This window comes from Dipodomys spectabilis, unplaced genomic scaffold (genome assembly GCF_019054845.1).
Source record: "Dipodomys spectabilis isolate Male_0828 unplaced genomic scaffold, ASM1905484v1 ptg000102l, whole genome shotgun sequence".
NCBI classification, from domain to species: domain Eukaryota; kingdom Metazoa; phylum Chordata; class Mammalia; order Rodentia; family Heteromyidae; genus Dipodomys; species Dipodomys spectabilis.
Genome location: NW_024870779.1, coordinates 2616887 through 2631355, shown reverse-complemented (window position 1 = coordinate 2631355; position 14469 = coordinate 2616887). Strand labels below are relative to the sequence as shown.

At 38.9% G+C, this 14469-nt stretch overlaps 1 protein-coding gene across 1 annotated transcript in view; it reads right to left on the bottom strand.

The window, feature by feature from the left end:
- Positions 1–13317, bottom strand: part of Impg1 (interphotoreceptor matrix proteoglycan 1) — a 126258-nt gene extending 112941 nt beyond the window's left edge. The window contains exon 1 of the mRNA XM_042687105.1: positions 13251–13317. Within this exon, the coding sequence (XP_042543039.1) occupies positions 13251–13317 (67 nt within the window). The remainder of the gene's footprint in view (positions 1–13250) is intronic.
- Between the last annotated feature and the right edge of the window lie 1152 nt (positions 13318–14469).

The window sequence follows — 14469 nt, the reverse complement described above, 5'->3', positions numbered from 1 at the left end:
AGTAGGCTCATGCCTACTCAGGATGCTGAGATCTGAGGATTGCCCTTTGAAGTCAGCCCAGGCAGAAAAGTCTGTAAGACTCTTATCTCCAATAAACTACTCAGAAAAAGCTGGCAGTAGTGCTGTGGCTCAAGTGGTAGAGCACTAGCCTTGAGCACAGAAGATCAGGGTCAGTGCCCAGGCTGAGAGTTTGAGGCCCAGAACAGGCAAAACCAAAAACATTAAAGGAGATCTAAGGTCAAGAATACTTTCAACAACATAGAACATACTTCCTCTGTTTTATTCTCTTACAGAAAGAAAATAGAGTAGATGAGTCCACTTTCATGACCGAAGGGGCATTTTGGAGCAGAGAGGAGAGAAAAACTACGCAGTGTCTGATATGAAAGCACTGATTCAGTGGGTAGGGCACAGAAATGGAGGGACAAAGGGTGAACAAATGCACAGTGGTACTCACTAGACACTATATTAATAATGAACCCTACAACTTATGGGTGGGGTCAGGAAGGAAAAACTGTGAGAGAGTGAGGGAAGGGGTGACATTGTGAAAAAGAAATGTACTCATTACCTGATTTATATAACTGCAACCCCTATGTACATCACGTTTATAATAACAATAAAATAAGAAAGAAAACTCACAAAAAAGTTTTGACTTCATATTAGACATCCAGGCACACATCAGAGACACAGGCAACATGATTAATTCCAACCACCTAAATGTGAAAGACAAACTCTACAACCTTTGTAAGATGACAATGGAGGAAAATTTCATGACTTTGAAATAGGCAAGATTTTCTTAAAACAAGTTGTACAAGTTGTGATGTCAAAAACGAACTTTACAACTTTGGTGGCAGGGAGGGGAGGATGGGAAGGGATGGGAAGGGGAAACAAAGGAGGAGGCTACAAAGCTTGATAAGAAATGTACTCATTATCTTGCCCATGTAATTGTAACGCCTCTGTACTGTATTTTCACAATAAAAAAAAACAAAACAAAAAAACCAAAAAAAGACAAAATATCCCCAACCTTGCAATTAAGAAGCTTACAAAATTCTTAAGAATGTATTTTCATGAAGGAAAATTATTAAGAGACCAAGAAAGCATGCTACAAGCTGGAGATTATATGCAAAAGACATGAAGCGAGGAAAGAAGTTTTACAGCATTCCTCTAAATCAGTAAGAAAAAAAAATCAAACATTCTAAGCCTCCTAGTAAAAAATAATGAGCAAGATATTTCCTAGGAGAGGACACAGAATGGATGAGCCCAAATGTACGAAAATGATAAGAATGACATAATATGAAAAGTGGATGTACATATGTACATTTTACTCCATCATATCATTTACAATTAAGTAGCATACTTTATTTATTAAAACATAGGCCGTGCTAACTATGGATGAGGATTTGGAACAGAAGAAATTCTCATGGGTTGCTGCTGGCAGTATAAATTATAGCAATACAATCCAACAGGTTAGGGTTCTCCAGGGAGATCAAAAGATAATCAATTAACTTCTCAAAAGGCATCCTGGGAGACTGCCTGTAGTGTTGGGTGAGGTGAGGTATTTGTCCTGGCGTTGTTTGCAATAGCCAAGACCAACAGCAGAGGAATGAAGACACTGGCACATTTATATCAGACGATAGTGTGTCTCATTGTTGCTTTGCTTCTTATGTATGGTTTTATGTTAATATTATTTAATGTTTTTGTCTTTTGTGCCAGTGGTGGGCTTGAACTCATGGCCTGGGTGCTGTTCCTTAGCTTTTTTGCTCAAGGCTGGCACTATACTTCCACTTCAGGCTTTTTGGTGATTACTTGGAGATAAGAGCCTCTAGAATTTGTCTGCTTAGACTGGCTTCGAAACTTGAGTCTTAGACCTCAGCCTCCTGTGGAGCTGGGATTACAGGCATGAGCCTCTGGCACCTGGATGTATTAATGTTATTTAGAGTTAGCCATATTCACTGTCTTTTTACTCACTAATATTTCTCATTAGCTGCATATGATTAAGATGTACATGATTTTGTGTTACACATCCATAGCTTAATGACTCTTAGTCAAGCCAATGATCCACCTTGTCACCTAGTTAACTTTTTTGCTTTGTGGTATAAATACTTGAAATGAAGTTCTCACCTCCTTTAATTAAAGTGCTATTATATAATACACTATTTTAACCATTTCATCATGCTTTACATTAGATATCTAGACTTATGCATCCTACAAAGCTGCAGTTTTGTACATTTTGACCAATATGTCCCCTTCCTGCCTCTGCTAAGCATTGTCCTGCCCTCTTTCTATAACTTCAGCTTTGTTATGAAAGTGAGTTTGCACAGGAATTTTCTGTGTCTGATTTCTATTACTTACCCAGTCAGAGATGTCATAAGTGGTAATACTTTCTTTTTCTTGTTTATGCTAGTACTGGAGCTTGAACTCAGTGCCTGGGTGCTGTCCCTGAAGTTCTTTTGCTCAAGACTAGCACTCTACCAATTGAGCCACAGTTCTACTTCCAGTTAAACGACTTTCCTGACTGGGCTGGCTTTGAACTGTGGTCTTCAGATGGCAACCTCCTGAGTAACTAGGATTATAGGCCAATGGTTCCCAGCTGGGCTTTTTATTTTTAAAATAATTTTTACTTTTCTCCTTATTTAAAACAAGTTGACATATAAAATGCATTTATCACCTACAAGATGCTCGGAAGCCCATTCACATTGTGGAATGGCTGAATATAACTAAGGCATTTTCTCACATGGTTAGCAGTTTTATGATGAAAAGAGCTCAGTAACTACTCCCTTAACTTTTTTTTTTAAAACAGAACATATTGCTAATTATAGTCACCAGAATTATTGTACTTCCAGAATTATTCTTCTTATGGAATCAAGATCTTACACCAACATCCTTGTCCAACGTCAGCCAATCCTCCCACCCTCTTATTGCCCAAGCCTTGGGGATCCACCATTTTCCTCTCTGCTTCCCTTCAGATCAGCTTTTAGATTCTACACCGAACACGTGCTACTTGTGTTGCTGTGTCTGCCTTTTAAAAATTTCACCTAATCTGTTTTCTCAGCTCATCCTTGTAGGTGAAAGCAGGGAACTTTCCTTGTCCTTAGCTCATTGTGCAATGCCATATTTTCTTCATTCACCCTTTGATGGACAGATGCCTAAGCTGCTTCCATATCTTGATTTTAGGGAATAGTGCTATAATAAGAGGCATGTGGATACCATTTTTGATATCTTGACTTCAGTTCCTCAGAATGTGTACTCAGTAATAGGGTTTATTCTGAAAACATTGAAGAAGTTTTGAAAGTCCTTTGATTATTTCCTTTTTTTCCTACAAGAAGGATATATAAAATAGGTCATAAATCTCTATGATAGTTTTACTATGAAAAAAGTTCCTAATGGATGTCCCATATCTCTTACTTTCACAGGACAATAAAGATTGCTTCTAAACCACTGCTGCATGGGAGAATTACCTGATTAGTTGATTAGCTTTAATAATTATTCTATTATTGGACTACAAAAATGGAAACAGAATTTTCAAAGCTAGGGACCAGCTCTGGTTTGGTATGTGTATATGTGTGTGTGTGTATGTGTGTGTGTGTGTGTGTGTGTGTGTGTGTGTGTGTGTGTTGGTACTGGGGCTTGAACTTAGGGCCTGATCATCATTCTTTAGCTTTTCATTCAAGGCAGAGCCTCTATAATGGAACCCATAGCTCCAATTCTGGCTTTTGGGCAGTTAATTGGAGATAAGTTTCTCATAGACTTTGCTTCCCAAGCTGGCTTCGAACTGTGATCCTCAGATCTCAGTCTCCTGAGTAGCTATGATGACAAGTATGAATTGCCGGCTCCTGGCAGCACTTGTATTTTATGTTACACGAAAGCCTTTAGACTAGGAAATCAGAAAGGAGATTTGCAGAGGAAGGTCTTACAGGACCTGGTGGTAAGTGCAATTACACTCATTGGTAGATAGAAGTAACATTAGCACAGACATGGTATTGCTTAGTCCTCTCTGACACAAATGAGAATTAGAAGAGTTTGGAGAGATGCAGAGAAACTTCAGAACAGCAAGGAGAGACGAGTCAGATGAAGTTGAGTAACTTCACTGTTCTCAGCAAGGCGGAGGAGAGGAGTGGGAATAGTCATATGGTAGTCACCAGAGCCATTTTAGACGTTCCATTTCTTGCATTGTTATGGCAGATACTCTGCTAAGAGCAGGCGTTTCAATGATTGTTCCTACCTTCTAGATGAGGAAACCACAGAGTGAGTAATGGTATGAGATGAAGCAATTTGCCTGCTCATGTAGTTAGTGGGTGGCGGGGCCTCTCTGTAAGGCACAGAGCCCTGTGCAACCTCAAAACCTTTGCTCTTAACTAGGTTTCCATCATGGCTTCTGTGAAAGAGGACGTGCAAGCTGCAGGCTTCTGGGTGAAAGGGGAAGGTTGAGGCTCTGGCTAGAGTTAAGACAGGAAACCAACCAGAAGGAAGAATGAAGACTCACACTCAGGGCTCAGAGATGGTAATAGCTGGGCACCACTGTCTCACTCTTGTCATCCTAGCTACTTAGAAGACTGAGATCTGAGGATCATGATTTGAACCAGCCTGGACAGGAAAGCCTGTGAAGCTTTTAAAATCATCAATTGGTTAGCAAAAGGCAGAAGTGGAGCTGTGGCTCAAGTGGTAGAGCACTAGCATTGAGTGAGAAAGCTAAGGGACAGTGTCCAGGCCCTGAGTTTAAAACTTCAGTACTAGTGTATACACACACACACACACACACACACACACACACACACACACACATACACAAGATACAGTAAGAGTGCATTAATTTCATGGACAAACTGTTTCTTTGGGTTTCTCTCATAACAGAAGCTTGGGAATGATAGAAGAAAGAGGGGAAGTTTTCCAAGGTGAGAATAACAAGGCACATGCGGCATTAGGTGAAAGAATAAGGAAAGTGTTGAGAAAGGCAGGGAGCCAACTATTGCACGTAGGCGTGGCTGTGCCTAAGGCCTGGAGCTCTGGGTCAGCAGAGGAAGGGGAACCCTAGGAGAATGCAATCAACTCCTTCAAGAAATGACAAAATGGAGTGTTTTCCAACTTATTATCTCCAGCAGCCAAAAATATTGCAGATGTGAAATTTTTAGTGTCTTGAGTGGGGGGTGGGGTGGGGTGATGGTAGTGTGATGTTTTTGTTTGTTTGTTTACTAGAGGGTTTTTCCCACTGTGTCACATAGCATCCATTAGGCAAGGTCTGAAGTACTTGGTACTAAGTACTTAACACCTTCTTCAATAAATTGCTTACCCAGGAAGCATTAATAGTAGACATTTAAAACAACACTGGATAGTTCCTTCCATGATTCCCAACACCAGCTTCCTCTCTTAATGAATAATGGAAGTCCTGAGGTGGGCTGTTCCTCTTTCAGGCTAGTGCTGAAGACTGCCACTAGCCATTGTGAGGTCAATTAGTAGAGGTAGCTGCCATCAGTTAGATGGCAGAACTAGGTCACCAAGACACCTATACATGCTGTTAGCTCAGGAAAGTTGGCATTTGAATGAACAGCAAAAACCATAGAAATTTCATTTATTGTATTATATTGGAGTGGTTATTAGACTAAGCAGACACAAGGCACAACTGGATACAGTTCAAATCTCAGTTTGGGTTTTAAATTCATTAGAGTTACCTCACTCAATAGCTTTGCTTTGGACACATTTAGTGGTTTTAGGAGGATTATTTAGCATTCTGCCTTAGGTTCCTAACCATAAAGGAAGAAACCTAATATCCAGTGAAAAATCAAGAAATGAGATTAATTTAAAAAATACATTGAAGGGCTGGGAAGGTGGCTCAGTGGTAGAGCACTTGCCTTGCATGCCTGAGGCCCTGAGTTCGGTTCCTCAGCACCACATAAGCAAAAAGAAAAAAGCTGGAAGTGGCCCTGTGGCTCAAGTGGTAGAGAGCTAGCCTTGAGCTGAAGAGCTGAGGGACAGCGTCCAGGCCCAGAGTTCAGGCCCCACGACCAGATCCCCTCAAAAAATACCTTGAAGCTGGACATTCGTAGCTCATGTCTATAATCCTAGCTGCACAGGAGGCTGAGATCTGAGGATCACAGATTGATGCCTGCCTGAGCAGAAAAGTCTATGAGACTTTTATCTGACTAATCATCAAAAAGCCTGAAGTGTTGCTGCGGCTCAAGTGGTAGAATGCTAGCCTTGAGTAAAAAAGCTCAGGGACAGTACCTAGGCCCTGAGTTCAAGCCCCAGGACTGGCGCGTGCATGTGCATGCATGCGTGCACACACACACACACACACACACAAATATTGAGCTTTTGCATGAAAAACTAAATATTGCATAATTGCTGATTAATATGGTTACTGTGTACTGTAATTTTGATCAGGTCTGAAATGATCTGAGGATGATGAGTAAACCCTAATGCTTTTGTATTTCATAGTTCAGATTAGTGAGATGTTACCGTTGTTTATTTATGGATGCAGTGGAAACTTTAGAACATACAATTTAGCCGTATCTATGTTCTTTTCTTCCCTTCTCTTCCATTTCCTCCTTCCCTCCCTCCCCCCCTCCCTCCCTCCCCCCCTCCCTCCCTCCTTGCCTCCCTTCCTTCTTTCCTCCCTCCCTTCCTTCTTTCCTTCCTTCCTTCCTTCCTTCCTTCCTTCCTTCCTTCCTTCCTTCCTTCCTTCCTTCCTTCCTTCCTTCCTTCCTTCCTTCCTTCCTTCCTTCCTTCTTCTTTCCTCCTTCCCTCCCTCCTCCATTCTTTCCTTACTTTTTTGTTGGTACAGGGGCATGATTTTAGGGTCTCATGCTCTTGCTTGTCAGTTTTGCCTAAAGCTACTACTCTCCCACTATAGCCATTTTGGGTGGTTAATTAATTGCAGATATGAGTTTTGTGGGATTTTCTATCATGGCTGTCTTTGAACTGAGATTCTTGGCTCTTAGCCTCCTTAGTACCCAGGATTACAGGCATGCACCACCAGCACCCAGGTCATATTATCTTCTGTATGGAGTTAAAAGTTTTTCTTAAGTGGAAACTTTTCATTCCTTTTAAGCTCTCAACTTATCTCCACAAAATTCTTCTTGTTTTATCTTTCTTTAACCTATCTCCTAGGGGCAATTAGGAAATAGAGGGTGGCGGTGGTGAAGGAGCTTAAGAAGATTTAGTAAAGAAAACCCTGTTGAAACGAAGATGGCTTTTCAAAGGTACATGGAAAAATCCTTCCCCAAGAATGGCTGAATGTAAATGGGAAAATATTTCTGTACTGAATACAAACACAAACTTAGATGCAGCATTACTGTGCTATAGTTCTTTCCTATTCTCCTTGCATTCACTATGGCTAGAAGAAGGGTCCAGCCCTGGGGCAAGACATGCTCAATAAATAATTATAGAGTGCACGCTGCAGTTCTAAACTTGACAGCTTCATTTCCATAGATGAATGGTGGCTTTGTCAGTCAACCTCACAAGCTCACGTAATAGGATCTTTGGCATGCATGTAGGCACCGGCGCCCCTGGACCTGAGCAACAAAGGCACCCCCTCTTCCTTTATGGAAATGTTTTCACCTGACGTGCTCTTGCTTTGAGAGGCTCAGTTTGGAGTCTTGAGTGAAGAGATCTTCGAAGTCATTGTGCACAGGCTCTAGTTGTTGCTTTGTTAATTGAAATCTATCTACTTTGGAAGGCTAAAACTCCCATTTTCAGAAAAAATTTTTTATTTTATGTTATTATTTCTAAGTACCTGCACAAAATGCCTCGATCAGTGTCTCCCTGCAACAGTCTCAGTTATCTCTCTTCTACTCACCCCTTCTCTCATTCTTCTGAATTTTGTAGGATATACATCAGATTCTTGACTGCCTTCTCCCTCTCCTCTTCATCTGCCAATATTTTCATAAGACTTGTTAGAGCTACTGGAATGTATTTGAAAATTCTAAAAGAGCTTTTTCAAATTTTTAACAGAAAATTTCATGCATGTCCTTGGGCAAGTGGCGACTCTACCTTTTATTATTAACTACAAAGAGCAAAAGACAGGAAATAGTAAGCTTTCTATGCTGACATTGGATTAAAAGTTGAAATAAGAGGAAATATGGCTTGATAGGAAATGTACTCGTTATCTTGCCCATGTAATTGTAACCCCTCTGTATGGTATTTTCACAATAAAAAAATTATGAAAAAGTAAAAAAAAAAGAAATATGATTTCCTCTTGTATAGACTAATTCTTCCTTGTAAAACTCCTACTTTGAACCGCTCAACAAGGTGCTTGGTGTTATTCTAGAGATAGAATCACCAGGCCCCTTCCCCAGCTGCACGGGCCTCCATTCTTTTTGCTGTGAAATGGGGACCTCAGTGAACTCCAGTGTTGATGGCCCTTCATGATCGAGACCTCTTTTGACAGTCATTACAACCAATAAACTGAATTGTAATGTTAACCCAGAAACTAGTATTAAAAATGACCAACAAGCAAACTTGGTTATTCCCTCAGGGATTACTTAAAAAGAATGTAAAGTTTGTGAAAATGAGGCTAACACTCAGATATGTAGGATCTGATTTCCAGAGGTAATTGGCATGTAAACAGAGTTGGAGTTCAAGGAGAAGATCCTCTCCAGATGGAGAGAAATGACCAAGAAAGCTGTAGGTCACAGAAACCTTGTCTAATTTGATCTCAGATCCAGATATCTTTAGTGATATAAACCCTAAGGGGCTCCAGGCAGCATTGCTATTAATCAATTTATTTGTTTATTTATTTGATGCCAGTCCTGGGGCTTGAACTCAGGGCCTGGGCACTATCCCCGAGCTTATTTTTTTCTTTTCCTTTTAAACATTTTTTAAGTAGTTGCATTAAGAAGTTGCCATTCACCAAAGCAGTTTATGAATACAGTGTGTCTTGATCAAATTTGCCCCTTTCAATAGTCTCACCCACCCCTTCCCTTGCTTATCTTCATTTTAGGTTATGTATTGATTTTTTGGCCTTTTAATCAAGCAGTTTATGTGTGCAATGCATCTTGAGTCCTGTGATCACTTCAATATCTTCACTTCCAGTTTGACCCACCAGTCCCTTAAATTTCTCAATCCTGTGGTATATGCAAGGAATTCTTGCCTGCCTTCTCCCCCATTCCCTGTTCATTCTTCTACCTTTCCACTTCCTTCTTGTAAGTACCCATTTCCTGGTGCTTCTCTTGTTGGACTTTGACTTAGTCTTTTTAAAGTGTTATACTATTTGTGACCTCCATACTCTGCTACACTTTAGTTAATTCATTTGTAACCCCTTGCTTACCATCCAGTGTGTTCACTTGTAGCTGTGTCAGCACATTCTAGCTACCACAAAAGAGGGAAGTCATACAACCTATGTTTCTTTGTGTCTGACTTATACTCTATCACTTGAGCACAGCTCCACTTGCAGCTTTTGGCTGGTTTATTGGAGATATGGACTTTCCTGCCTGGGATGGCTTCAAACTGCAACCCTCAGATCTCATCTTTCTGAGTAGCTGGGATTACAGGTGTGAGCCGCTGATTCTGGGAAGCTCTTTAATTTTGAAGCAAGGATATCATCTGGAAAATAGTATCAGCGAGTTGCCACAGTTGGTTAATGGGATGTAACCATCTTCAACTCACACAGCTTGAGTTTTTATGAACACCTTTCTTGGATATAATTAAACAAAAAACATCTGTCAGGAAAGTTTGAATCGCACTGTCCTGAGATGATAGCACAAGGTAAGGAGCTGCAAAGTTAATGTCAGTGCCACTGGGCAGTGTCTCCGCTGTTCAGAGACAACCATGTTCTCTGCTAATGGAGCCACAGGTAGGGGACAATTCTCTTCTGGGGAATTTTCTAAAATGAGAACACATCCCAGCAGTACAGAATTAGCAAGAAAGTAGAGTATCTTCAAATGCAAATTTCCTGACATTTCCAGCTACTCAAATAATTATCCTACCTGGGTGAACTAATAATAACTTAGTTAAAGGTTTCAATTTAGTGTAACCAAATGTAATGCAAAAGTCACTTAGGAAGACAAACGTGAATTCCATTTTAGGACTTGCTGAAAGTGGGATGTCTCTGTCCTCTTCCTCCTTTCTTCTACTCCGAATGTCACAAGCAGTGGCATGAAGTGCTTTGGGCAGGATGGAAAGTAAGAACATCATGAAGTATGTTGCTTAGCCTGTGAAACTGGTGTCCCCTTGCTCATCCCAGGGAGGGAAGTCAGAGTCCCTGGGGGCAGTTGTCCCTTCATACCTTCAATTCTTTCTTTATTGTGCTAGAACCATTTTACCTAGTGAATACTTGAAAGCAAATCCATTTCACCAGTCTATCTCCATAGCAAAAATGACGTTCAGAATCTGTAGAGATTTAAAGAAACTTTTTGAAATCTTGGCATAATTTTTGAATCTCTGTATATATGTGTTTAGCACAGGGTCAGGTACATGGTAAGTACTCTACTCTGAATTAAATTGGGAAAAGGAAAGTTACTAAAGGGCATTGGAAACTTCTAGAAGGAATTTGTCAATATTCATCAGTTGACATAAAAGTGTTTATATGTCTTTGATCCAATAGTTTTGTTCTAGTGAATTTATAGAAAGTCTTAAGTTCTAAGAGATTTACTAATGAAGCTATTTGTTGCAAATATTGTGTTTGTAAAAAAATCAATTAAAACCAACGATTTCCCTGTGGTTGAGTATTTAATAACAACTCTTGATCATGGTTGGTATAGTGGCTCACATTGGTAATACCAGCTACTTTGGTAGTAGAGGTCAGAAGGACTGAAGTTCAAAGTCTAACTTGGTACAAAAATGAGCCAATCTCAAGCTATAGATGAGTATGGTGGTACAGATCTGCATCCCAACTAGATGCAAACATAAATAAGAGGACTGACATGTCCGCTGGAAAGACCCTATTTGAAATGTACAATTGGTGGCTGGCTCAAGTGCCTAGCAAGTGCAAGGCCCTGAGTGGAAAACCCATACATCAAATCATCATCATCATCATCATCATCATCATCATCATCATCACCATCATCATCACCATCATCATCACCATCAACATCATCACTGTGATAAATCTATTGAAATGAACATTATGCAGCCAATAAATGGATACTTGTCAAGACTAGATCACAATGTAAATATCTGATAGAAAGTTGTGTGTGTGTGTGTGTGTGTGTGTGTATAAAAATTAAATATGCAAACATAATAAAAAGGCTGTTTGAGTGAAAATCCTCCAGGTGAAAATTAGCTAGTGTTAATTATACAGGGGGAGATTTCCACAAACATTTGCACTGTATTCCAATTGATCTTCTATGGGTAATATTTTTTTAAAGATCATTTTGATATTTTCAAATCTCCTTGTATTGTTTTACAAAAGAAACTTTTAAATTTAGCTGAACATCCAATTGTCATACCTAACAGATACTTGAATTAAGTTGGCTTCTTCTTTCCTGTCCACAAACCATTTTCTATGCAAATAATTCACAATGATTAACGGTCATATAGAGATCAGGCTGAGGTCCATAAATTCTAAATAATTCACAACTCGCTAATTGGAGAGTTACAGAGAAGCACACATCCAAGCTTCTTATGGAATAAAAAGCCTACACTACTTGCATGTGAGGATTTCCTATTATGTAAGTAGAGCACATTGTTTTGTGGAAGTAGCCACATAACAAGTTGTATTTTTTTTTGCAGGGGATCTTATTTTCTGTAATTTGTTACATGTCATTATTTTATTTATAATTATACATAAGAAAGGATTTATAACATGAAAATAGAAAACATGGTCCATTAGTGTAATCCAATAAGCAAAGCTGATTCACATGGTTGAGTATTTTTTAATGTAGTTGCAATTATTTTATTTCATTTTTTATAGGTGTATATTAAATGGTACCCAATCAAGTTAATCAAACAGACAAATTGGTTGGCTTTACTATTTTAAGCTGAGAATATACTAGAATGTTACAATTTTTTCTAATTAAAATGTTTTTTTAGAGAAATAAATGCAAACATTTCTATAACATTGATAACTGAAAGGAAAGATAAGTAAACTTCTGGCTCATCTCCTATCATTGATAGCTAAAATAACTCAAAGAAGTTTTGATATTGTCTTTGACTAAAAGTTTGTTTCTTCCAAATGCAACCACAGGGAAGTTACATGTGAAATAATGAAAGGAATCACAGATATTTTGTGACTTACAAATGCAGTAATTATTTATTTTGCTTTTCTATGGACATTTAAAAATGAATAGTTCCATTACCATGTTTATTGGTCAAACATTTTAATGTCACTCTTAAAGAAGAACCTAACATTATTGACTTAAATTATCTTAGGAAGATTATAATGATTAGGCTTATGCTTAAATGAGTCAAACTGTCTTTAATAGATATTTAATAATGCAAAATCTGTTATTTTTCTTAAATAAGGCTGTTTTGTGGCTTATTTTCAAATTCTGTTGAAGACTGGTCATAAGTAGTAACTCAGCTAAGTTCTTTCATTTTTACAGCTTCAAAACAAACAAAACCAACCCAAAGCCAGGTGCTGGTGGCACATGCCTGTAAGCTTAGTTACTCAGGAGACTTAGAGACCTGAAGATTAAGGTTCAAAGCCAGCTTGGACAGTAAAGTGTGTGAGACTCTTATTTCATTTAACAACCAAAAATCAAGAAGTGGAGTTGTTGCTTAAGTGGTAGAGCACTACCCTTAAGTGAAAAAGCTGAAGGACAGCACTCAGGTCCTGAGTTCAAGCCCTAGTACCAGCCCAAAACCAAATAAGCAAACAAAAAACCAAGTTTAAGCAAGTTGTCATCATAAGCACTGGTGATGAAGCATTTATATTTCCTATGGAGAGGGAACTAATGATATAATTTTGAGAAGTATGAAACACATTCTAATCTGATTATAACTGTCTTAAGATATTGACTTCAAATTTACATTTAGTATGTTGGCTTTTGGTGGAGAAATGGAATCATTTTCACGGACCTACTGATGTTATTGGTATTAAAGATATGATTTTTCCGTAGATGCTTTGTCACAGCAAGTAGAATACCTTCACCTTTCTTATATCGTTAACACAAACTGCACTTAAGATTTGGTAGTAAATATAAAACATTATTAAACTAGTATTTCTGAAAATTAAAATTCCATCAGCCAACCAATTATTTACTCTTCCACCATATACCCACCCTCTGAGGCACAACGGTGACTTTGTTGAATCTGAGCACTCTCTTCTATAAATAGACTATCAATAAAAATACATTTAAACCAACATTTAAATAACTTACCTTTGCTTCCTTGAACTTGTAGAAAAATCCAACAAATAAAAATAGCTCTTTTTGTTTCCAAATACATCCTGGCTTTTGGGCATTAGCAGGTCTGAGAAGAAAATCACAGGACAACCTCTAGGATTGATGGAAAGAAGAAAAGGATGGAAGTCTGAAAATGACTGACGTTCTAGTGCCAGCTGAGTGAGAATATGAGAATCGCCTTCTTGCTTTAGTTTGCCTTAGTAAAGGTGTCAGCATGTGCAGAACATACTCAGTGTCTGTGTGTGGGATAATCTGTTTATCTTCCCCCTTAAGTGTAATCTCAGCTTAAGGGCCAGCTGGAGGTAGCTTTATCTCATTAACCTTCTGAAGAAGCAGCTGTCAGTCTCCCATCCTGGGTGCCATTGTACCCACATATCCACGGACAGCCTAACCCTGTTACTATGACACAGAGCTGGCTGGAGGCCTCCCCAAATTCCTAAGGCTGCCAGTTGAGGGCAGATATTTTCCGAAATGACATGTCCAAGCCGCATCTTTTGAAAATTCTTAATTGCTATCTTTGGAAGTCTGTGATTATTTATTTAATATGTGTAAGTTTCCACAGATAGCAAAGCAATCTCCACTTTCTTCTCTATACTGTTTTGTAATTGCGTGTGTTTCCATGGTAGAGTTTAGTGTGGGAACATATAGGCACAAGAGAGAAATGATCTGGACTGGGTGTCTGTCCATCACCTCAAACATTCGTCATTTCTTCTTAATGCTGGAAACATTCAAAAACATTTTTATTAGTTAGTTTGAAATATAGAATTAGCCAGCTCTGGTGGCTCATGCCTGAAATTCTGTCTACTAGATCGCAGGATTGTGAGGATCTGAGGAAATAATAAATTTGTGAGCCTCTTCTTTCCAATTGATAGTAAAAAGGCAGGTTCAAGTGGTAGAGCACTAGCTTTGAGAGAAAAAAGTGAGTAAGAATGCAAGGTCTTGAGTTTAAGTCCCAGAAATGGCATACACACACACATACTGAGAAATGTAAAATTATTCTTTGCTATCTGTAGTTGCTCTACTCTTACTGCACAATAGAATATTGGAAAATATATTCCTCTGATCCAATGGTATTCATGAACCCCTCAACTAAACCTCCTCTCTTTACCCGTTCCCCCTCCTCCCTGACCCTGGTAATTGTGATTGCATTCTCTATTTCTGTGAGATCAATTTTGTTAACTTCTGCACACGAATG